At 43.3% G+C, this 24,253-nt stretch overlaps 2 protein-coding genes across 4 annotated transcripts in view; one reads left to right on the top strand and one right to left on the bottom strand.

The window, feature by feature from the left end:
• Positions 1-24,253, bottom strand: part of grip2b (glutamate receptor interacting protein 2b) — a 217,007-nt gene that overhangs the window by 153,104 nt on the left and 39,650 nt on the right. The window lies entirely within an intron of this gene.
• LOC135541334 (uncharacterized) lies at positions 9,951-22,515 on the top strand. Of its 3 annotated transcripts, XM_064967504.1 has the most exons (13): positions 9,953-10,051; positions 10,340-10,433; positions 10,723-10,824; positions 10,906-11,268; positions 12,594-12,867; positions 13,096-13,241; positions 15,774-16,047; positions 16,274-16,419; positions 19,905-20,178; positions 20,407-20,552; positions 21,113-21,237; positions 21,337-21,446; positions 21,519-22,515. In XM_064967504.1, the coding sequence occupies exons 1-13, from the start codon at positions 10,049-10,051 to the stop codon at positions 21,658-21,660; spliced, it is 2,199 nt and encodes a 732-aa protein (XP_064823576.1). In that variant the 5' UTR covers positions 9,953-10,048; the 3' UTR covers positions 21,661-22,515. The 3 variants fall into 3 exon arrangements, 2 of the variants coding, with proteins under 2 accessions (XP_064823577.1, XP_064823576.1); XM_064967505.1 differs by lacking the exon at positions 10,340-10,433 and having other exon boundaries at positions 9,951-10,051; XR_010455960.1 differs by lacking the exon at positions 21,519-22,515 and having other exon boundaries at positions 9,952-10,051; positions 21,063-21,237.

Genomic DNA, 24,253 nt, shown 5'->3' with positions numbered 1-24,253 from the left:
AGGCTCCTTATTATTTGGCCATTGGCCAAGTTGTACTGCAAGGACTTCTGATTGGTCAACCCCAGGTTAGGGTGGGGGGTTATAAATTACATACTGTACAGGGGAGACTGAGTACAGGGGAGACTGAACATCTACAGTGCCTTGCAAAAGTATTCATCCCCCTTGGCATTTTTCGTATTTTGTTGCATTTACAACCTGTAATTTAAATGGTTTTTTATTTGGATTTCATGTAATGGACATACACAAAATAGTCCAAATTGGTGAAGTGAAATGTAAAAAATTATTTGGAAAAAAAATAATGTAAAAGTGGTCCGTGCATATGTATTCACCCCCTTTGCTATGAAGCCCCTAAATAAGATCTGGTGCAACCAATTACCTTCTGAAGTCACATAATTAGTTAAATAAAGTTCACCTGTGTGCAATCTAAGTGTCACATGATCTGTCACATGATCTCAGTATATACACCTGTTCTGATAGGCCCTAGAGTCTGCAACACCACTAAGCAAGGGGCAACACCACTAAGCAAGGGGCAACACCACTAAGCAAGGGGCACCACGAAGACCAAGGAGCTCTCCAAACAGGTCAGGGATAACGTTTTGGAGAAGTACAGATCAGGGTTGGGTTCTAAAAAAATATCAGAAAATTTTTGAACATCCCACAGAGCACCATTAAATCCATAATAATAAAAATGGAAAGAATATGGCACCACAACAAACCTGCCAAGAGATGGCTGCCCACAAAAACCTACAGACCAGGCAAGGAGGGCATTAATCAGCGAGGCAACAAAGAGACCAAAGATAACCCTGGAGGAGCTGCAAAGCGGAGATTGGAGTATCTGTCCATTGGACCACTTTAATCCGTACACTCCACAGAGCTGGGCTTAAAGAAGAGTGGCCAGTGACAGCTCAGATGAGGAACATAATCATAAGGAAAATGGCAATTTTTAGGCAGCTCCAGGTTTCTTTCGAAAATATAAATTGTTGATATGAAAATGGCAATGCTGAGGTACTGAAATTGATTAACATTCTAAATTGCCACTGAATGATGTAGCTAATTCATTTAAAGTCATCAAAGAGCAGAGCAGACAACAGCAGAGCAGAGTTCTACCAAACAGGGGTCAGAAGAGCAGTGTACTACAGGAGGGTCAACAACAGAGCAGGGAGGTACAGGAGGGTCAACAACAGAGCAGGGAGCTACAGGAGGGTCAACAATAGAGCAGGGAGCTACAGGAGGGTCATCAACAGAGCAGGGAGCTACAGGAGGGTCAACAACAGAGCAGGGAGGTACAGGAGGGCCAACAACAGAGCAGGGAGCTACAGCAGTGTCAACAACAGAGCAGGGAGGTACAGGAGGGTCAACAACAGAGCAGGGAGCTACAGGAGGGTCAACAACAGAGCAGGGAGGTACAGGAGGGCCAAAAACAGAGCAGGGAGCTACAGCAGTGTCAACAACAGAGCAGGGAGGTACAGGAGGGTCAACAACAGAGCAGGGAGCTACAGGAGGGTCAACAACAGAGCAGGGAGCTACAGGAGGGTCATCAACAGAGCAGGGAGCTACAGGAGGGTCAACAACAGAGCAGGGAGCGCAGGGAGCTACAGGAGGGTCAACAACAGAGCAGGGAGAGCAGGGAGCCACAGGAGGGTCAACAACAGAGCAGGGAGCTACAGGAGGGTCAACAACAGAGCAGGGAGCTACAGGAGGGTTATCAACAGAGCAGGGAGCTACAGGAGGGTCAACAACAGAGCAGGGAGGTACAGGAGGGCCAACAACAGAGCAGGGAGCTACAGCAGTGTCAACAACAGAGCAGGGAGCTACAGGAGGGTCAACAAAAGAGCAGGGAGCTACAGGAGGGTCAACAACGGAGCAGGGAGCTACAGGAGGGTTAACAACAGAGCAGGGAGCTACAGGAGGGTCAACAACAGGGCAGGGAGCTACAGCAGGGTCAACAACAGAGCAGGGAGCTACAGGAGGGGAAACAACAGAGCAGGGAGAGCAGGGAGCTACAGGAGGGTCAACAACAGAGCAGGGAGCTACAGGAGGGTCAACAACAGATCAGGGAGCTACAGGAGGGTCAACAACAGAGCAGGAAGCTACAGGAGGGTAAACAACAGAGCAGGGATCTACAGGAGAGTGAACAGCAGAGCAGGGAGCTACAGGAGGGTCAACAACAGAGCAGGGAGCTACAGGAGGGTGAACAGCAGAGCAGAAAGCTACAGAGCAGGGTGCTACAGGAGGGTGAACAGCAGAGCAGGGAGCTACAGGAGGGTGAACAGCAGAGCAGGGAGAGCAGGGAGCTACTGGATGCTCAACAACAGAGCAGGAGTCTACAGAGCAGGGAGCTACAGGAGGGTCAACAACAGAGCAGGGAGCGACAGGAGGGTCAACAACAGAGCAGGGAGCGACAGGAGGGTCAACAACAGAGCAGGGAGCTACAGGAGGGTCAACAACAGAGCAGGGAGCTACAGCAGGGTCAACAACAGAGCAGGGAGCTACAGGAGGGGAAACAACAGAGCAGTGAGAGCAGGGAGCTACAGGAGGGTCAACAACAGTGCAGGGAGCTACAAGAGGGTGAACAGCAGAGCAGAAAGCTACAGAGCAGGGTGCTACAGGAGGGTGAACAGCAGAGCAGGGAGCTACAGGAGGGTGAACAGCAGAGCAGGGAGCTACAGGAGGGTCAACAGCAGAGCAGGGAGAGCAGGGAGCTACTGGATGCTCAACAACAGAGCAGGAGTCTACAGAGCAGGGAGCTACAGGAGTGTCAACAACAGAGCAGGGAGCGACAGGAGGGTCAACAACAGAGCAGGGAGCGACAGGAGGGTCAACAACAGAGCAGGGAGCTACAGGAGAGTGAACAGCAGAGCAGGGAGCTACAGGAGGGTCAACAACAGAGCAGGGAGCTACAGGAGGGTGAACAGCAGAGCAGAAAGCTACAGAGCAGGGTGCTACAGGAGGGTGAACAGCAGAGCAGGGAGCTACAGGAGGGTGAACAGCAGAGCAGGGAGCTACAGGAGGGTCAACAACAGAGCAGGGAGCTACAGGAGGGTGAACAGCAGATCAGAAAGCTACAGAGCAGGGTGCTACAGGAGGGTGAACAGCAGAGCAGGGAGCTACAGGAGGGTGAACAGCAGAGCAGGGAGCTACAGGAGGGTCAACAGCAGAGCATGGAGAGCAGGGAGCTACTGGATGCTCAACAACAGAGCAGGAGGCTACAGAGCAGGGAGCTACAGGAGGGTCAACAACAGAGCAGGGAGCGACATGAGGGTCAACAACAGAGCATGGAGCTACAGGAGGGTCAACAACAGAGCAGGGAGCTACAGGAGGGTCAACAACAGAGCAGGGAGCATGCTAGAGTGGCTAATGCTACTTCCGGATGTTGTTGCAAGCAATAGTCAACATCCAGGACTAGCAATCCTAGGTATTTACCACTTTAGCGTGGTGGAGGAAAATTGTGTTTCATAAAGAATGTTTGCATATTTTCCTCACCTTCTCGCTATTAAATAGAGTTAAGAAGGAAATCAACGCCTTCGCAGCCTGAATGAATCATGTGTTATGTACGAACCGGTCGACGGGGATAGGAGTGTATAGCAGGCTGCATACAATGCATTAGCAGCCTGAATGAATCATGTGTTATGTACGAACCAGTCGACGGGGATAGGAGTGTATAGCAGGCTGCACCTGTACTGACCTCGCCTTCTGGATGATAGCGGGGTGAACAGGCAGTGGCTCGGTGGTTGTTGTCCTTGATTATCTTTTTGGCTTTCCTGTGACATCGGGTGCTGTAGGTGTCCTGGAGGGCAGGTAGTTTGCCCCCGGTGATTGGTTGTGCTCATATAAAGTGTGCAAAACTCTATTGTAATCATTTATTGTTATTATTTGAATTCTTTGGTAAAATAGCAATTATTTGGTGATGTGTGAATATCTGATTTGTTGACTGTTCCATTTTGTTTCACTTCCTGAAAAGTTGCTCTTTTTTAATATGAGGTTATGAACTAATTCCACGGAAAACCAAGTGTCTGCGGGTTTTTGTTGCTCCCTTGTACTTGGTTGATGAATTAAGGTCACTAATTAGTAAGGATCTCCCCTCGCCTGGTTGTCTAGGTCTTATTAATTGGAAGGAAAAACCAAAAACCAGCAGACACAAGGCCCTTCCTAGAATGAGTCTGACACCCCTGGTGGTCTAAGATAAAAGCGGAATTAGCTGACACGGCAGTATGAGTGGGTCCTAAAGCTCAGAATGGGGTAATGAAAGGAGAAGTTAAGACAGAGGAAAAGTCTGTATGTTAGAGGCAGAGAGGAAAGAAAGGAACATATGGCCAAGAGTTGGGTCTAAGCACAATTTAGAAGAAGTAAGTCAAAGATAAAGATTGTTAATGATCTTGACTTCCAAACTGACAAAATAGCCCAGCTGCAGAAGAGAAGACAGAATGCACTTTTTCATTTATTTTAATACGATTTTTTCACACCTTTTCTCCACAGTTTTGTGATATCCAATTGGTAGTTACAGCCTTGTCTCATCTCTGCAACTCCCGTATACCATGCGTCCTCCGAAACAGGACTCTGCCATGCTACACTGCTTCTTGACATACTGCACGCTTAACCCGGAAGCCAGCCGCACCAATGTGTCGGAGGAAACACCGCACAACTGGCCACCACGTCAGCGTGCATGCGCCCGGCCCACCACAGGAGTCAGTAGAGCATGATGATAGAAGGACATCCTCTAGTTTTTACTTGTTGATGGCTACTTCCCAGTAAGGGGACTTATACAGATGTCTTTTGGACGTCTTCTTTTGGTCCGGACTGAGACCAGCCTTATTTGTTTGGTGTGGTCCGGACTGAGACCAGCCTTATTTGTTTGGTGCGGTCCGGACTGGGACCAGCCTTATTTGTTTGGTGCGGTCCGGACTGGGACCAGCCTTATTTGTTTGGTCCGGACTGGGACCAGCCTTATTTGTTTGGTGCGGTCCGGACTGGACCAGCCTTATTTGTTTGGTGTGGTCCGGACTGGACCAGCCTTATTTGTTTGGTGCGGTCCGGACTGGGACCAGCCTTATTTGTTTGGTGCGGTCCGGACTGGGAACAGCCTTATTTGTTTGGTGCGGTCCGGACTGGGACCAGCCTTATTTGTTTGGTGCGGTCCGGACTGGGACCAGCCTTATTTGTTTGGTGCGGTCCGGACTGGGACCAGCCTTATTTGTTTGGTGCGGTCTGGACTGGACCAGTCTTATTTGTTTGGTACGGTCCGGACTGGGACCAGCCTTATTTGTTTGGTACGGTCCGGACTGGACCAGCCTTATTTGTTTGGTGCGGTCCGGACTGGACCAGCCTTATTTGTTTGCGGTCCGGACTGGGACCAGCCTTATTTGTTTGGTGCGGTCCGGACTGGGACCAGCCTTATTTGTTTGGTGCGGTCCGGACGGGGACCAGCCTTATTTGTTTGGTGTGGTCCGGACGGGACCAGCCTTATTTGTTTGGTGCGGTCCAGACTGGGACCAGCCTTATTTGTTTGGTGCGGTCCGGATTGGGACCAGCCTTAATTGTTTGGTGCGGTCCAGACTGGGACCAGCCTTATTTGTTTGGTGCGGTCCGGATTGGGACCAGCCTTATTTGTTTGGTGCGGTCCAGACTGGGACCAGCCTTATTTGTTTGGTGCGGTCCGGACTGGGACCAGCCTTAATTGTTTGGTGCGGTCCGGACTGGGACCAGCCTTATTTGTTTGGTGCGGTCCGGACTGGGACCAGCCTTATTTGTTTGGTCCGGACTGGGACCAGCCTTATTTGTTTGGTGCGGTCCGGACTGGACCAGCCTTATTTGTTTGGTGTGGTCCGGACTGGACCAGCCTTATTTGTTTGGTGCGGTCCGGACTGGGACCAGCCTTATTTGTTTGGTGCGGTCCGGACTGGGACCAGCCTTATTTGTTTGGTGCGGTCCAGACTGGGACCAGCCTTATTTGTTTGGTGCGGTCCGGACTGGGACCAGCCTTATTTGTTTGGTGCGGTCCGGACTGGGACCAGCCTTATTTGTTTGGTGCGGTCTGGACTGGACCAGTCTTATTTGTTTGGTACGGTCCGGACTGGGACCAGCCTTATTTGTTTGGTACGGTCCGGACTGGACCAGCCTTATTTGTTTGGTGCGGTCCGGACTGGACCAGCCTTATTTGTTTGGTGCGGTCCGGACTGGGACCAGCCTTATTTGTTTGGTGCGGTCCGGACTGGGACCAGCCTTATATGTTTGGTGCGGTCCGGACGGGGACCAGCCTTATTTGTTTGGTGTGGTCCGGACGGGGACCAGCCTTATTTGTTTGGTGCGGTCCAGACTGGGACCAGCCTTATTTGTTTGGTGCGGTCCGGATTGGGACCAGCCTTAATTGTTTGGTGCGGTCCAGACTGGGACCAGCCTTATTTGTTTGGTGCGGTCCGGATTGGGACCAGCCTTATTTGTTTGGTGCGGTCCAGACTGGGACCAGCCTTATTTGTTTGGTGTGGTCCGGACTGGGACCAGCCTTAATTGTTTGGTGCGGTCCAGACTGGGACCAGCCTTATTTGTTTGGTGCGGTCCGGACTGGGACCAGCCTTATTTGTTTGGTGCGGTCCAGACTGGGACCAGCCTTATTTGTTTGGTGTGGTCCGGACTGGGACCAGCCTTAATTGTTTGGTGCGGTCCAGACTGGGACCAGCCTTATTTGTTTGGTGCGGTCCAGACTGGGACCAGCCTTATTTGTTTGGTGCGGTCCGGACTGGGACCAGCCTTAATTGTTTGGTGTGGTCCGGATTGGGACCAGCCTTAATTGTTTGGTGCGGTCCAGACTGGGACCAGCCTTATTTGTTTGGTGCGGTCCGGACTGGGACCAGCCTTATTTGTTTGGTGTGGTCCGGACTGGGAACAGCCTTATTTGTTTGGTGCGGTCCGGACTGGACCAGCCTTATTTGTTTGGTGCGGTCCGGACTGGGACCAGCCTTATTTGTTTGGTGCGGTCCGGACTGGGACCAGCCTTATTTGTTTGGTGTGGTCCGGACGGGGACCAGCCTTATTTGTTTGGTGTGGTCCGGATTGGGACCAGCCTTAATTGTTTGGTGCGGTCCAGACTGGGACCAGCCTTATTTGTTTGGTGCGGTCCGGATTGGGACCAGCCTTATTTGTTTGGTGCGGTCGAGACTGGGACCAGCCTTATTTGTTTGGTGCGGTCCGGACTGGGACCAGCCTTAATTGTTTGGTGTGGTCCGGACTGGGACCAGCCTTAATTGTTTGGTGCGGTCCAGACTGGGACCAGCCTTATTTGTTTGGTGCGGTCCAGACTGGGACCAGCCTTATTTGTTTGGTGCGGTCCAGACTGGGACCAGCCTTATTTGTTTGGTGCGGTCCGGACTGGGACCAGCCTTAATTGTTTGGTGTGGTCCGGATTGGGACCAGCCTTAATTGTTTGGTGCGGTCCGGACTGGGACCAGCCTTATTTGTTTGGTGCGGTCTGGATTGGGACCAGACTTATTTGTTTGGTGTGGTCCGGACTGGGAACAGCCTTATTTGTTTGGTGCGGTCCGGACTGTGTCGATAGGTTGTATCATGTGTTGATCTAATTAGCTAGCTAGCTAGTATATGTACACTCACATCAATATACAAATAATATTTAAATCCTTGTATTTGTGGGCTTTTATAAAGACAGCGTCCCAATTTTCCCTTGCCATAAGAGTTTGAAAATGACAACTTTCTTTCTAAGTCTTGCGACCGACATCCCCATATGATAAAATAAACGGTACCAAACCATCACCAATCTGAGGTAAAAGCGATGAGTACTGTAACTTCACTAAATTGTATGCAGTGAAAATGGGAGCTAGTGTAAGGCACTAACACAAACTGTCGACATTAGGAAAATTAGCAGTTTATAAAATAATTTAGTATGGCAAAAAATAATTTGGTTTTGGATGATAGTTAATGTTGCCCAGTCACATTTTAAAAAAATCAAACATTTAGATAGTTCAGAAACGCTCCTGAACATAATTGAACTAGTAGCTCTAGACGAGAGCTTCCATAGTCTGCCTGAATGTTTGATGTCCCCAATAGTATAATTTTCTTTACTATACATTACCGGTAAAAGGGACCTATGCCTTTTCCAGCTTCTATGAGAGACTCACTGTGTTTCTAATCTAAATGCTGTAACAGTGACAAGGCATTTAACGTGACAGAGAAGGACTGAGGCCAAATGAAGCCTGATCGCTCAACTGACTGTGTTCTAATGAGAACACAACATGACATGAGACCGAGGGGGGATAAATGGAAAGGAAGAAATGTTCTATAGCAATACTAGAAACTCCAGGAAACCAAATGAATGCAATACTACAAACTCCAGGAAACCAAATGAGCAACAGTGAATGTTCTATAGCAATACTAGAAACTCCAGGAAACCAAATGAGCAACAGTGAATGTTCTATAGCAATTCTAGAAACTCCAGGAAACCAAATGAATGCAATACTACAAACTCCAGGAAACCAAATGAGCTACAGTGAATGTTCTATAGCAATACTAGAAACTCCAGGAAACCAAATGAGCAACAGTGAATGTTCTATAGCAATACTAGAAACTCCAGGAAACCAAATGAGCAACAGTGAATGTTCTATAGCGATACTAGAAACTCCAGGAAACCAAATGAGCAACAGTGAATGTTCTATAGCAATACTAGAAACTCCAGGAAACCAAATGAGCAACAGTGAATGTTCTATAGCAATTCTAGAAACTCCAGGAAACCAAATGAATGCAATACTACAAACTCCAGGAAACCAAATGAGCTACAGTGAATGTTCTATAGCAATACTAGAAACTCCAGGAAACCAAATGAGCAACAGTGAATGTTCTATAGCAATACTAGAAACTCCAGGAAACCAAATGAGCAACAGTGAATGTTCTATAGCGATACTAGAAACTCCAGGAAACCAAATGAGCAACAGTGAATGTTCTATAGCAATACTAGAAACTCCAGGAAACCAAATGAGCAACAGTGAATGTTCTATAGCAATTCTAGAAACTCCAGGAAACCAAATGAATGCAATACTACAAACTCCAGGAAACCAAATGAGCTACAGTGAATGTTCTATAGCAATACTAGAAACTCCAGGAAACCAAATGAGCAACAGTGAATGTTCTATAGCAATACTAGAAACTCCAGGAAACCAAATGAGCAACAGTGAATGTTCTATAGCAATTCTAGAAACTCCAGGAAACCAAATGAATGCAATACTACAAACTCCAGGAAACCAAATGAGCTACAGTGAATGTTCTATAGCAATACTAGAAACTCCAGGAAACCAAATGAGCAACAGTGAATGTTCTATAGCAATACTAGAAACTCCAGGAAACCAAATGAGCAACAGTGAATGTTCTATAGCAATTCTAGAAACTCCAGGAAACCAAATGAATGCAATACTACAAACTCCAGGAAACCAAATGAGCAACAGTGAATGTTTTATAGCAATACTAGAAACTCCAGGAAACCAAATGAGCAACAGTGAATGTTTTATAGCAATACTAGAAACTCCAGGAAACCAAATGAGCTACAGTGAATGTTCTATAGCAATACTAGAAACTCCAGGAAACCAAATGAATGCAATTCTAGAAACAGTGTCCTGCATGGAAAACAATTAGGCAATTTAATACGGTTAATGTTTCGCCAAATCGGGGAACTTGATGAGATAATGTTCATGGAAAGCTTTTTGTTGTTGTTTTGTTTCGGTTTTGTGAAAGTCTCTCTATTACTCTCTACACGAGTAATGTATTGTAGTGTGGATAATCCCAGCAGAATATTATACAGTCCTTGTCTCCTATGTGGTTTTACAACTTGATCAACTTTCAAAGCAGCATAAATTTAATAAACGGTAAAAAAAATTAAAATAATAATCTCACATGGACGTGTTGAGTAACATGTGTTGCAATCAGACTTTAGCCTTTAAACAACTATGGGAAATAAGCCATTGAGTCATTGCCACCAGCTCAGACCGCTCCTCCATATTACTTCAATACACACCAGTGCAGCATATTTGGATTCATCCATTTAACTGTGACCATGGTAAGAATGTTTTTTCATTGCGTTTGTTATTTTGGATTCATATTCTGATTATTTTCTTTGCTTAATGTGTCACTGGGGGTCTGAGAAAGAAGACTGTTTGTGTGTGACTTTTTGTCTCAAGTGTTTTTTTGTCTAAACGGTTTATGAGGACAAGCTTTGGTACGCTTTAGTAAACATTTAGTCATGTGCAAGCATCATATTTTCTAAATGTACACCTAAAGCAGTGAAAGATACAGAAGTATTTGAGCATATATGTAAAGATATCTGAGGAAATCTATATAAAAACAGACAGAAGACAATGACTCCAGCACAATGAATATCTTGGATATTGATGACGACATATATGTTAAGCCCAGAACAAGACATGGCTTTCAATATTCAGGTATCAACGCACGCACGCACGCACGCACGCACGCACGCACACACACAGACACACACACACACACACACACACACACACACACACACACACACACACACACACACACACACACACACACACACACACACACACACACACACACACACACACACACACACACACAGTGTCTGTGTTTGAGTCTAATGGTGACGGTTTGAGTTGAAAGCAAATAATGAATTTCTGTCAAATAAAATAAAAATGAACAATAAATGTTGTTGCAAAGATTGTATGAAACATTCTTGTGATTCAGTGCATTTTCAGTGGTGGAAGAGATCATTCGGAGTTGCTACATTGTGTCTTGGATTGCTGTGTATTCTCCTACTGGCTGCGATCATAGGCATGTGTGTCAACTGTAAGTTTAGTATGTTTTCACTGAAGCATTCTTAATGATCAGCGACATAATCATTGATTAATATTTTATATGTTCCCTTAGACACTGGTCAGCGTTACCGTGATGAAAGAGACCAGCGACAAACCAGTAATAACAACCTGACTAAAGAGAGAGACCAGCTACAGACCAGTTATAACAACCTGACTAAAGAGAGAGACCAGCTACAGACCAGTTATAACAACCTGACTAAAGAGAGAGACCAGCTACAGACCAGTTATAACAACCTGATTAAAGAGAGAGACCAGCTACAGACCAGTTATAACAACCAAACTAAAGTGAGAGACCAGCTACAGACCAGTTATAACAACCTAACTAAAGAGAGAGACCAGCTACAGACCAGTAATAATAACCTGACTAAAGAGAGAGACCAGCATCAGAGGGAGACAGAAAAGCTGAAGAGGAAAGGTAACATTTCAATTTACTGAACAATTGGAAATTACTGTCTGTATTACATAATACAATAACAACTACTGTATATTACTTTGAGACAGCTAGATCACTTATTTCATTCACTAGACTTAGATTACTACATGTTTTACTCAAAATGGCTAATATTTGGGGAGAGAAATATGATGGTGCATGCTGGTAGACGTTAGAAGTTTGTTCGTGTTGAAGAATTGATGCCGGTGTAGTAGAGGGAGGGACTGTTTTATAAATAGTTTATAGTAGTCTTCAATGGGAGACTAGGTAGTAGTAGTAAGCAGCCCAGCAGTACTAGTAGCAGTACATTGCAGAAGTAACAGTGAATGTTTTAGATAGGTAGGCCATGGGTTAGCTATAGTAAGCAGGGTTGCTATTATAGTTTGGTTAGTGAATGGGGTTTTGTTATCGTGGGCTAGTTTAGTGGGTAGGGGTTAGTTGTGTGACATAATCAGTTTTATATGCTCCCCCAGTGTTATAACTTGATTGGTAGAACATATTTCTGTTCTGATTTCAGATTTCATATGCTCTAAGTTTTTGTCCAAGTTGTTGGGAAAGTGTTCAAAATGTAAAATGTTTTGAAAAGTTAAGAGAAAGTAGGTGTTGTGGTTACAAAAACAGCAGTATCTCAAGACACAGGTACACTAGCGTAGCACTCGAAAAAAATAATAATTCAGAAATGTTTCAAGTGAAACCTTTGCGATATCAAGCCACAATAATTTACATAACATTTTAAGGACACAGTGTCAACTATACACGGTGGGAGACATTTTAAATGCTACTGCAATTTAACCATTCAGGCTACAAACATAAAATCAACTTTAACATTTTACAAATATTTATAAATTCTAACTATTTAAAGTTGCTTAAATTAGCATCAAATCACCCCCAACAGTATTAGTATCTTTTGAACCTTTAAAGATACAGACACCACATCAATTATCACTTGTTCAAGCTATAAATCAATCAATCAATCAATCACTCAATTAATCAAACTACTTTTTCAATTATAACCAGTCATTATCCATTACTACTGCAGTCACTATCATTACTATAACGTATTTAACAACCACAAATGTAAGCTAGCAAGCATGCACATTTTAATTTGGAAATGTACATTTTCTAGTTTCTCTGTTCTCAGTTTGTCCTCAGGTATCCTCCTCTCCTTCTTTGTCAGCTGGTGATTTATTCAGAGGTCCCTAATTCAACAGGGCCCTAATCTTCAAAAAGTCCTGTCAACCACAGGCTATGCGTACAACAATCAAACAGGTACAGTCTGTATTCAAACATTCTTCGCTATGTCCCTGTAGGAAATGTGGCGTTGAATGGAGTGGCCACTCAGTCATCACTGTATAATAATCGCGATGCTTCCGATGCCATTGATGGGAAAAGAAACACACACTATGGATCCTGCACCCACACTCTGAAAGACAGAAACCCGTGGTGGAGAGTGGACCTGCTGAATGTGTACAGAATAACAGATGTCACCCTCACCAACAGAGGAGACTGCTGTCCTGAGAGGCTTGATGGTGCTGAGATCCGCATCGGTAACTCATTGGAGAACAACGGCATCAACAACCCCAGGTGACACATATAGATGTTGGTACATTTTTATGTCCTGTCTCTCAGGTTTTCTGATACATTGGTCTTCATCCATGCTACTGTAGCTATTCTGTGGCTTCATATTTAACAGAGTCAGAATATGTATGGTGCATTATAGAACCTCTTAAATCACTCTGATTATCTCATCTCTTTCTCTCGCCCTCTTTCACTCCATATCTGTCTCTCCATCTTTCTTACTCTCTCGCTCAGATGTGCTGTCATCTCCCACATCCCAGCAGGAGAGACCCACATCTTCAGGTGCAATGAGATGGAGGGTCGCTACGTTGTTGTGGTCATCCCTGGCAGGTCGGAATGGCTCACTCTGTGTGAGTTGGAAGTTCATGGTACTCCTGCAGGTAATAATCCGTAACTGTCTTCACTGGTCGCATTCATCATCAAGTAAGGTTTCCATTACTTTTATACACTGAGTGTACAGAACATTAAGAACACCTGCTCTTTCCATGACATAGACTGCCCAGGTGAAACCAATTGAAAGCTATGATCACGTATTGATGTCACTTGTTAAATCCACTTCAATCAGTGTCGTTGAAAGGGAAGAGACAGGTTAAAGAAGGATTTTAATACTTGAGAAAATGTAGACATGGATTCTTTGTGTGAAATTCAGAGGGTGAATGGGCAAGACAAAATATGTACGTGCCTTTGATAGGGGGATTGTATTAGGTGCCAGGAGCACCGGTTTGTGTCAAGAACTGCAATGCTCCTGTTTTTTTTTTACACTCAACAGTTTCCCATGTGTTTCAAAAATGGTCCACCACCCAAAGGAAATCCAGCCAACTTGACACAACTATGGGAAACATTGGCATCAACATGGATCAGCATTCCTGTGGATCGCTTTCGGGAACCTTGTAGAGTCCATTGCCAGAGGAATTGAAGTTGGCCTGAGGGCAGAAGGGAGTGGGGGGGGGGGGCATTCTAAATCCTCGGTGATGTAATCACTGATTAACGTTTTCACTGTTCCATTAGTCACTGGTGAGCATTCAGGTGCAGAGAGAGACAGCTTCCAGACCAGTTATAACAACCTGACTAAAGAGAGAGACCAGCTACAGACCAGTAATAATAACCTGACTAAAGAGAGAGACCAGCTACAGACCAGTAATAACAACCTGACTAAAGGGAGAGACCAGCTACAGACCAGTAAAAACAACCTGACTAAAGAGAGAGACCAGCTACAGACCAGTAATAACAACCTGACTAAAGAGAGAGACCAGCTAAAGACCAGTTATAACAACCTGACTAAAGAGAGAGACCAGCTACAGACCATTTGTAACAACCTGATTAAAGTGAGAGACCAGCTACAGACCAGTAATAATAACCTAACTAAAGTGAGAGACCAGCTACAGACCAGTAATAATAACCTAACTAAAGAGAGAGACCAGCATCAGAGGGAGACAGAAAAGCTGAAGAGGAAAGGTAACATTTCAATTTACTGAACAATTGGAAATTACTGTCTGTATTACATAATACAATAACAACTTCTGTATATTACTTTGAGACAGTTAGATCACTAATTTCATCCACTAGAGTTAGATTACGACATTTCTACTCAAAATGGCTAATATTTGGGGAGAGAAATATGATGGTGCATGCTGGTAGACGTTTAGAAGTTTGTTAGTGTTGAAGAATTGATGCCGGTGTAGTAGAGGGAGGGACTGTTTTATAAATAGTTGATAGTAGTCTTCCATGGGAGACTAGGTAGTAGTAGTAAGCAGCCCAGCAGTACTAGTAGCAGTACATTGCAGAAGTAACAGTGAATGTTTTAGATAGGTAGGCCATGGGTTAGCTATAGTAAGCAGGGTTGCTATTATAGTTTGGTTTGTGAATGGGGTTTTGTTATCGTGGGCTAGTTTAGTGGGTAGGGGTTAGTTGTGTGACATAATCAGTTTTATATGCTCCCCCAGTGCTATAACGTTCTGATTTCTGTTCTGATTTCAGATTTCATATGCTCTAAGTTTTAGTCCAAGTTGTTGGGAAAGTGGTCAAAATGTCAAATGTTTGGAAAAGTTAAGAGAAAGTAGGTGTTGTGGTTACTAAAACAGCAGTTTCTCAAGACACAGGTACACTAGTGTTAGCTACTCTACCTGCAGTCTTCCAGTCACTGCACTAACGCTAGTTAGCATTGGCTCGCAAAACTAACTCTAACTTCCTTCATACAGGACGCAGTCATGGAACTGTTTTCCATGAGTTCATCTGACTCTGTGGAAGTAAATAAAGGACATAGCACTCTAAAAAATAATGATTCAGAAATGTTTCAAGTTAAACTTTTGCGATATCAAGCCACAATAATTTACATAACATTTTAAGGACACAATGTCAACTACACACGGTAGGAGACATTTTAAATGCTACTGCAATTTAACCATTCCCGCTACAAACATAAAATCAACTTTAACATTTTACAAATATTTATAAATTCTAACTATTTATAGTTGCTTAAATTAGCATCAAATCACCCCCAACAGTATTAGTATCTTTTGAACCTTTAAAGATACAGACACCACATCAATTATCACTTGTTCAAGCTATAAATCAATCAATCACTCAATTAATCAAACTACTTTTTCAGTTATAACCAGTCATTACCATTACTACTGCAGTCACTATCATTGCTATAACGTACTTAACAACCACAAATACAAGCTAGCAAGCATGCACATTTTAATTTGGAAATGTACATTTTCTAGTTTCTCTGTTCTCAGTTTGTCCTCAGGTATCCTCCTCTCCTTCCTTGTCAGCTGGTGATTTATTCAGAGGTCCCTAATTCAACAGGGCCCTAATCTTCAAAAAGTCCTGTCAACCACAGGCTATGCTTACAACAATCAAAAACAGGTACATTCTGTATTCAAACATTCTTCGCTATGTCCCTGTAGGAAATGTGGCGTTGAATGGAGTGGCCACTCAGTCATCACTGTATAATAATCGCGACGCTTCCGATGCCATTGATGGGAAAAGAAACACACACTATGGATCCTGCACCCACACTCTGAAAGACAGAAACCCGTGGTGGAGAGTGGACCTGCTGAATGTGTACAGAATAACAGATGTCACCCTCACCAACAGAGGAGACTGCTGTCCTGAGAGGCTTGATGGTGCTGAGATCCGCATCGGTAACTCATTGGAGAACAACGGCATCAACAACCCCAGGTGACATATAGATGTTGGTACATTTTTATGTCCTGTCTCTCAGGGTTTCTGATACATTGGTCTTCATCCATGCTACTGTAGCTATTCTGTGGCTTCATATTTAACAGAGTCAGAATATGTATGGTGCATTATAGAACCTCTTAAATCACTCTGATTATCTCATCTCTTTCTCTCTCCCTCTTTCACTCCATATCTGTCTCTCCATCTTTCTTACTCTCTCGCTCAGATGTGCCGTCATCTCCCACATCCCAGCAGGAAAGACCCACATCTTCCAGTGCAATGAGATGGAGGGTCGCTACGTTGTTGTGGTCATCCCTGGCAGGTCGGAATGGCTCACTCTGTGTGAGTTGGAAGTTCATGGTACTCCTGCAGGTAATAATCCGTAACTGTCTTCACTGGTCGCATTCATCATCAAGTAAGGTTTCCATTACTTTTATACACTGAGTGTACATAACATTAAGAACACCTGCTCTTTCCATGACATAGACTGCCCAGGTGAAACCAATTGAAAGCTATGATCACTTATTGATGTCACTTGTTAACCTGTTGATGCTCTGGGGGCGCTATTTCATTTTTGGATGAAAAACGTTCCCGTTTTAAACAAGATATTTTGTCACAAAAAGATGCTCGACTATGCATATAATTGATAGCTTTCGAAAGAAAACACTCTGACGTGTCCAGAACTACCAAGATATTTTCTGTGCGTGCCCTAGAACGTGAGCTTCAGGCAAAACCAAGATGAGACGTCATCCAGGAAATGAGCAGGAATTTTGAGGCTCTGTTTTCCATTGTCTCCTTATATGGCTGTGAATGCGAGAGGAATGAGCCTGCCCTTTCTGTCGTTTCCCCAAGGTGTCTGCAGCATTGTGACGTATTTGTAGGCAGATCATTGGAAGATTGACCATAAGAGACCACATTTACCAGGTGTCCGCCCAGTGTCCTGCACCGAAATTGGTGCGCAAAAGACAGCTGCCAGTATTTTTCCATGGGATACAGAGAGGAAAGCAAGCTTCCACGAACTGCATATCAATGAAGAGATATGTGAAAAAACACCTTGAGGATTGATTCCAAACAACGTTTGCCATGTTTCGGTCGATATTATGTAGTTAATCCGGAAAAAGTTTTACGTTGTAGGTGACTGAATTTTCGGTTCGTTTCGGTAGCCAGACGCAATGTAGAAAACGGAACGATTTCTCCTACACACAGACGCTTTCAGGAAAAACTGCGCATTTGGTATGTAACTGAGAGTCTCCTCATTGAAAACATCAGAAGCTCTTCAAAGGTAAATGATTTTATTTATTTGGTTATCTGGTTTTTGTGAAAATGTTGCGTGCTAAATGCTACTCAAAATGCTATGCTAGCTTTGCATACTCTTACACAAATTAGTCAATTTCTATGGTTCAAAAGCATATTTTGAAAATCTGAGATGACAGTGTTGTTAAGAAAAGGCTAAGCTTGAGAGCAGACGCATTATTTTCATTTTATTTGCGATTTTCAGAAATCGTTAACGTTGCGTTATGCTAATGAGCCTGAGGCTTTAGTCACGATCCCGGATCCGGGATGGGGAGTTCCAAGAGGTTAAATCCACTTCAATCAGTGTCGTTGAAAGGGAAGAGACAGGTTAAAGAAGGATTTTAATACTTGAGAAAATGTAGACATGTATTCTTTGTGTGAAATTCAGAGGGTGAATGGGCAAGACAAAATATGTACGTGCCTTTGATAGGGGGATTGTATTAGGTGCCAGGAGCACCGGTTTGTGTCAAGAACTGCAATGCTCCTGTTTTTTTTTTACACTCAACAGTTTCCCATGTGTTTCAAAAATGGTCCACCACCCAAAGGAAATCCAGCCAACTTGACAGAACTATGGGAAACATTGGCATCAACATGGATCAGCATTCCTGTGGATCGCTTTCGGGAACCTTGTAGAGTCCATTGCCAGAGGAATTGAAGTTGGCCTGAGGGCAGAAGGCAGTGGGGGGGGGGGCATTCTAAATCCTCGGTGATGTAATCACTGATTAACTTTGTCACTGTTCCATTAGACACTGGTGAGCATTCCGGTGCAGAGAGAGACAGCTTACAGACCAGTTATAACAACCTGACTAAAGAGAGAGACCAGCTACAGACCAGTAATAACAACCTGACTAAAGAGAGAGACCAGCTAAAGACCAGTTATAACAACCTGACTAAAGGGAGACAAGCTGCAGACCAGTTGTAACAACCTGACTGAAGAGAGAGACCTGCTACAGACCAGTAATAACAACCTGACTAAAGAGAGAGACCAGCTACAGACCATTTGTAACAACCTGATTAAAGTGAGAGACCAGCTACAGACCAGTAATAATAACCTAACTAAAGAGAGAGACCAGCATCAGAGGGAGACAGAAAAGCTGAAGAGGAAAGGTAACATTTCAATTTACTGAACAATTGGAAATTACTGTCTGTATTACATAATACAATAACAACTTCTGTATATTACTTTGAGACAGTTAGATCACTAATTTCATCCACTAGAGTTAGATTACGACATTTCTACTCAAAATGGCTAATATTTGGGGAGAGAAATATGATGGTGCATGCTGGTAGACGTTTAGAAGTTTGTTAGTGTTGAAGAATTGATGCCGGTGTAGTAGAGGGAGGGACTGTTTTATAAATAGTTGATAGTAGTCTTCAATGGGAGACTAGGTAGTAGTAGTAAGCAGCCCAGCAGTACTAGTAGCAGTACATTGCAGAAGTAACAGTGAATGTTTTAGATAGGTAGGCCATGGGTTAGCTATAGTAAGCAGGGTTGCTATTATAGTTTGGTTAGTGAATGGGGTTTTGTTATCGTGGGCTAGTTTAGTGGGTAGGGGTTAGTTGTGTGACATAATCAGTTTTATATGCTCCCCCAGTGCTATAACGTTCTGATTTCTGTTCTGATTTCAGATTTCATATGCTCTAAGTTTTTGTCCAAGTTGTTGGGAAAGTGGTCAAAATGTCAAATGTTTGGAAAAGTTAAGAGAAAGTAGGTGTTGTGGTTACTAAAACAGCAGTTTCTCAAGACACAGGTACACTAGTGTTAGCTACTCTACCTGCAGTCTTACAGTCACTGCACTAACGCTAGTTAGCATTGGCTCGCAAAACTAACTCTAACTTCCTTCATACAGGACGCAGTCATGGAACTGTTTTCCATGAGTTCATCTGACTCTGTGGAAGTAAATAAAGGACATAGCACTCTAAAAAATAATGATTCAGAAATGTTTCAAGTTAAACTTTTGCGATATCAAGCCACAATAATTTACATAACATTTTAAGGACACAATGTCAACTACACACGGTAGGAGACATTTTAAATGCTACTGCAATTTAACCATTCCAGCTACAAACATAAAATCAACTTTAACATTTTACAAATATTTATAAATTCTAACTATTTATAGTTGCTTAAATTAGCATCAAATCACCCCCAACAGTATTAGTATCTTTTGAACCTTTAAAGATACAGACACCACATCAATTATCACTTGTTCAAGCTATAAATCAATCAATCACTCAATTAATAAAACTACTTTTTCAGTTATAACCAGTCATTACCATTACTACTGCAGTCACTATCATTACTATAACGTACTTAACAACCACAAATACAAGCTAGCAAGCATGCACATTTTAATTTGGAAATGTACATTTTCTAGTTTCTCTGTTCTCAGTTTGTCCTCAGGTATCCTCCTCTCCTTCCTTGTCAGCTGGTGATTTATTCAGAGGTCCCTAATTCAACAGGGCCCTAATCTTCAAAAAGTCCTGTCAACCACAGGCTATGCTTACAACAATCAAAAACAGGTACTTTCTGTATTCAAACATTCTTCGCTATGTCCCTGTAGGAAATGTGGCGTTGAATGGAGTGGCCACTCAGTCATCACTGTATAATAATCGCGACGCTTCCGATGCCATTGATGGGAAAAGAAACACACACTATGGATCCTGCACCCACACTCTGAAAGACAGAAACCCGTGGTGGAGAGTGGACCTGCTGAATGTGTACAGAATAACAGATGTCACCCTCACCAACAGAGGAGACTGCTGTCCTGAGAGGCTTGATGGTGCTGAGATCCGCATCGGTAACTCATTGGAGAACAACGGCATCAACAACCCCAGGTGACACATATAGATGTTGGTACATTTTTATGTCCTGTCTCTCAGGTTTTCTGATACATTGGTCTTCATCCATGCTACTGTAGCTATTCTGTGGCTTCATATTTAACAGAGTCAGAATATGTATGGTGCATTATAGAACCTCTTAAATCACTCTGATTATCTCATCTCTTTCTCTCTCCCTCTTTCACTCCATATCTATCTCTCCATCTTTCTTACTCTCTCGCTCAGATGTGCCGTCATCTCCCACATCCCAGCAGGAGAGACCCACACCTTCCAGTGCAATGAGATGGAGGGTCGCTACGTTGTTGTGGTCATCCCTGGCAGGTCGGAATGGCTCACTCTGTGTGAGTTGGAAGTTCATGGTACTCCTGCAGGTAATCATCCATAACTGTCTTCACTGGTCGAGAGAGAGAGACCAGCTACAGACCAGTGATAACAACCTGATTAAAGAGAGAGACCAGCTACAGACTAGTAATATCAACCTGACTAAAGAGAGAGACCAGCTACAAACCAGTTATAACAACCTGATTAAAGAGAGAGACCAGCTACAAAGGCAGATAGAAAAACTAAACAACGAGATTAACAGTAAAACGTCAGTTTACAGTACATTGGAAAGGACTGTCTGTATCACATAATATGCGGCTAACAATTTATCCAGGCAGTATCGCAACTGGCCGTGATTGGGAGTCCCATACGGCGGCACACAGTTGGCCCAGCGTCGTCCGGGTTTGGCCCGGTGTAGGCCATCATCATAAATAACAATTAGTTCTTAACTGACTTACCTAGCTAAATAAAGGTTAAAAAAATAAATATATTTATATATTTGGGAAAATATTTTGTTCCCGTTTTGACTTCCTTATATGTTGCATTTTTTCTATTGAAAGTAAAAATGAATGTAAAATATCATCTTGCTCTGGGAAACCCTGTCCGGAAGGATGGAAGACATCTGGCTCCAGCTGTTACTACACCACCACCATGATTAAAACCTGGGAGGAGAGCAGAAAGGACTGCAACGAGAGAGGAGCACACCTGGTGATCATAAACAGCAGAGAGGAACAGGTGTGTGTGCGTGTGTGCGTGTGCGTGTGTGTGCGTGTGTGTGTTTATGTGCAGTGGAGACTTTGTATTAACAATCCTGTCTTTCTGCCGTGATAACAGACATTTATCAATGGGTTATACGGACCGGGGAATGAGACCTGGATCGGTCTGACGAACGTTGACACTGAGGGGACCTGGAAATGGGTGGACGGCACACCACTGACCACAGCGTAAGAGTTCTGTGTCAATTAAAATTCCCTGACTTGGAGAGTGGCCAGTCTGATTCTCTGTTTATTCTGCAGGTATTGGAAGACTGGAAAGCCAAGCAGCTCTTTAGGGGCCGACAAGGACTGTGTGGCGTTTTCCCACCATTCATCAGACCCAGGGGAGTGGAACGACGAGGAATGTCACAAGTCAAACAACTGGATCTGTGAGATATTTTAATTCTAATACTCTCTGCACTGCGAACTACATGTAACTGCCAAAAAAAAGGAAACATTTCAGTGAATGAGGGTGGATCTCGTGGCTCTGTTATGGTGTGGGGTGCATTTTCCTGGCATGGTTTAGGTCCACTCAACCACTTAGAGAGAACGGTAAACGCCCACAAATACACAGCCATTCAGAGTGACCACCTTCAACCTATGGTGAATCAGATCTATCCTGATGGGAGTGGTCTCTTCCAGGATGACAACGCCCACCCCATCCATTAGGGAACGAGTGGTCACCGAATGGTTTGATGAGCAGGAAAACGATGTAAACCATATGCCATGGCCGTCTCAGTCACCAGATCTCAACCCAATTGAACACTTCTGGGAGATTCTAGAGTGGCGCCTGAGACAGCGTTTTCCACATTTCTCCCGAAAAATGGTGTTCGCATCCCTCCAATAGAGTTCCAGACAAATCTATACCGAGGCTCATTGAAGCTGTTCTGGCGCCTGGTGGAGGCCTAACGTCCTATTAACACAATTGATGTTTTCTTTATTTTGGAAGTTAACAGTATTGTTGACAATAGTCTGAATATTGCTGATATATTCTGGTAGAATGCTACTCTGAATTACATTTCTGAATGGAAGGCACACACACGCACGCACACACAAATCATGTTCAGATTTCATAAAATGAGGTGTATAATATCATTGAATATATGCTGTAAATCAATTTACATTTTTACATGATTTGAATATATTATACAGTTTGTCTGCTACTTGTGCTTTCATCATGCTGAACATAAACAATGTGTACTTCCTGCTTATTCAGTATATAATTGAACCTAGATTAAAGACATTTCCTTGTTGAATACATTATTGTTCGCTCTGAGTTTATCTATCATGGAGTCTACAGTAGAAAGACAAGACACCTCTTTACCTCTAAGTTACTGTTTACCTTTTTAAAGGTCTACTCCCACATTTTAACAAATTTCAAAACGTCTGTAAACATCACAGATTGAGAATTTAACACATTCAGTATCTATCGCTAACAGGCATCAAGAAAGGCAATAAACAAGACATACACAACCAGATTGAAAGCTATGACCCTAGCCTGGAATTAATGATAATTACCTCCATGTCACCATTGTTGAAGTGAAACAATAGTAAAAAAACAGTGATTGTCCGAGTGTATTCCAGGCTACCTAATGTCTAGGTATATAAACAGTATACCTATTTTTATAGTACAGATGGTTAAAGGGACCTATGCCTTTTCCTGCTTCTATGAGAGACTCACTGTCTTTCTAATCTAAATGCTGTAACAGTGACAAGGCATTCAACGCGACAGAGAAGGACTGAGGCCAAATGAAGCCTGATCGCTCAACTGACTGTGTTCTAATGAGAACACAACATGACATGAGACCGAGGGGGGAGAAATGGAAAGGAGGAAATGTTCTATAGCAATACTAGAAACTCCAGGAAACCAAATGAGCAACATTGAATGTTCAGAGCTTAATTGTGTTTTCGTTGACAATGCCTGAAGATTGTACTTTTAGTCATTTTGTTGAGGAGAAAAACCAGGGAGTTCAAACTGTTGGAAACAACAAATCCTCTCTAAGAAAGATAGACTGAGAAACAGTCCTTTCAAACTGATATGAACAGAAACTAATTTCACAAGTATCACTTCCTTCTATTATCTGTGTCAGTCATTTGTAACTGATCTCTGATCTCTCTACCATAACAGTCTGCAATGAAAACTGGTTTTCAAGTTTCCAATAACTGTTAGATAAGATGCTTTGGGGAGCAGTTAAACCCTGACTTTACATCCCTGCAGTACATTTCTGAAATGGAGCATCCTTTTCTTGTTCCACATGATTATCCCTTTGAGTCCCACACCCTCTTTCCTATGAGCTGGAGACAATACACCATCAGACTGTGTATCAACCTCAATACACCATCAGACTGTGTATCAACCTCAATACACCATCAGACTGTGTATCAACCTCAACACATCAACCTCAATACAAATTCACTATATCAATCTCAACACAACCTCACTATATCAACCTCAACACAACCAATACAACCTCAGCACATCAACCTCAACACAACCAATACAATTTCAATATATCAATCTCAACACAACCTCACTATATCAACCTCAACACAACCAATACAACCTCACTATATCAACCTCAACACATCCAATAAAACCTCACTATATCAACCTCAACACAACCAATACAACCTCACTATATCAACCACAACACAACCAATACAACCTCACTATATCAACCTCAACACACCCAATAAAACCTCACAATATCAACCTCAACACAACCAATACATCCTCACTATATCAACCTCAACACAACCAATACAACCTCAGCACATCAACCTCAATACAATTTCAATATATCAATCTCAACACAACCTCACTATATCAACCTCAACACAACCAATACAACCTCACTATATCAACCTCAACACATCCAATAAAACCTCACTATATCAACCTCAACACAACCAATACAACCTCACTATATCAACCTCAACACATCCAATAAAACCTCACTATATCAACCTCAACACAACCAATACAACCTCACTAT

This window comes from Oncorhynchus masou, chromosome 6 (genome assembly GCF_036934945.1).
Source record: "Oncorhynchus masou masou isolate Uvic2021 chromosome 6, UVic_Omas_1.1, whole genome shotgun sequence".
NCBI classification, from domain to species: Eukaryota; Metazoa; Chordata; class Actinopteri; order Salmoniformes; family Salmonidae; genus Oncorhynchus; species Oncorhynchus masou.
Note: the sequence above shows the minus strand (reverse complement) of the source record. Positions and strands in the feature narration are given on the sequence as shown.

What these genes read in the sequence shown, in the direction of transcription:
- LOC135541334 (XM_064967504.1), top strand. An exon ending in AACGGCATCAACAACCCCAG is followed by an intron (nt 20,179 to 20,406) that starts GTGACACATATA and finishes TCTCTCGCTCAG; the next exon opens with ATGTGCCGTCATCTCCCACA. An exon ending in TAAACAGCAGAGAGGAACAG is followed by an intron (nt 21,238 to 21,336) that starts GTGTGTGTGCGT and finishes CCGTGATAACAG; the next exon opens with ACATTTATCAATGGGTTATA.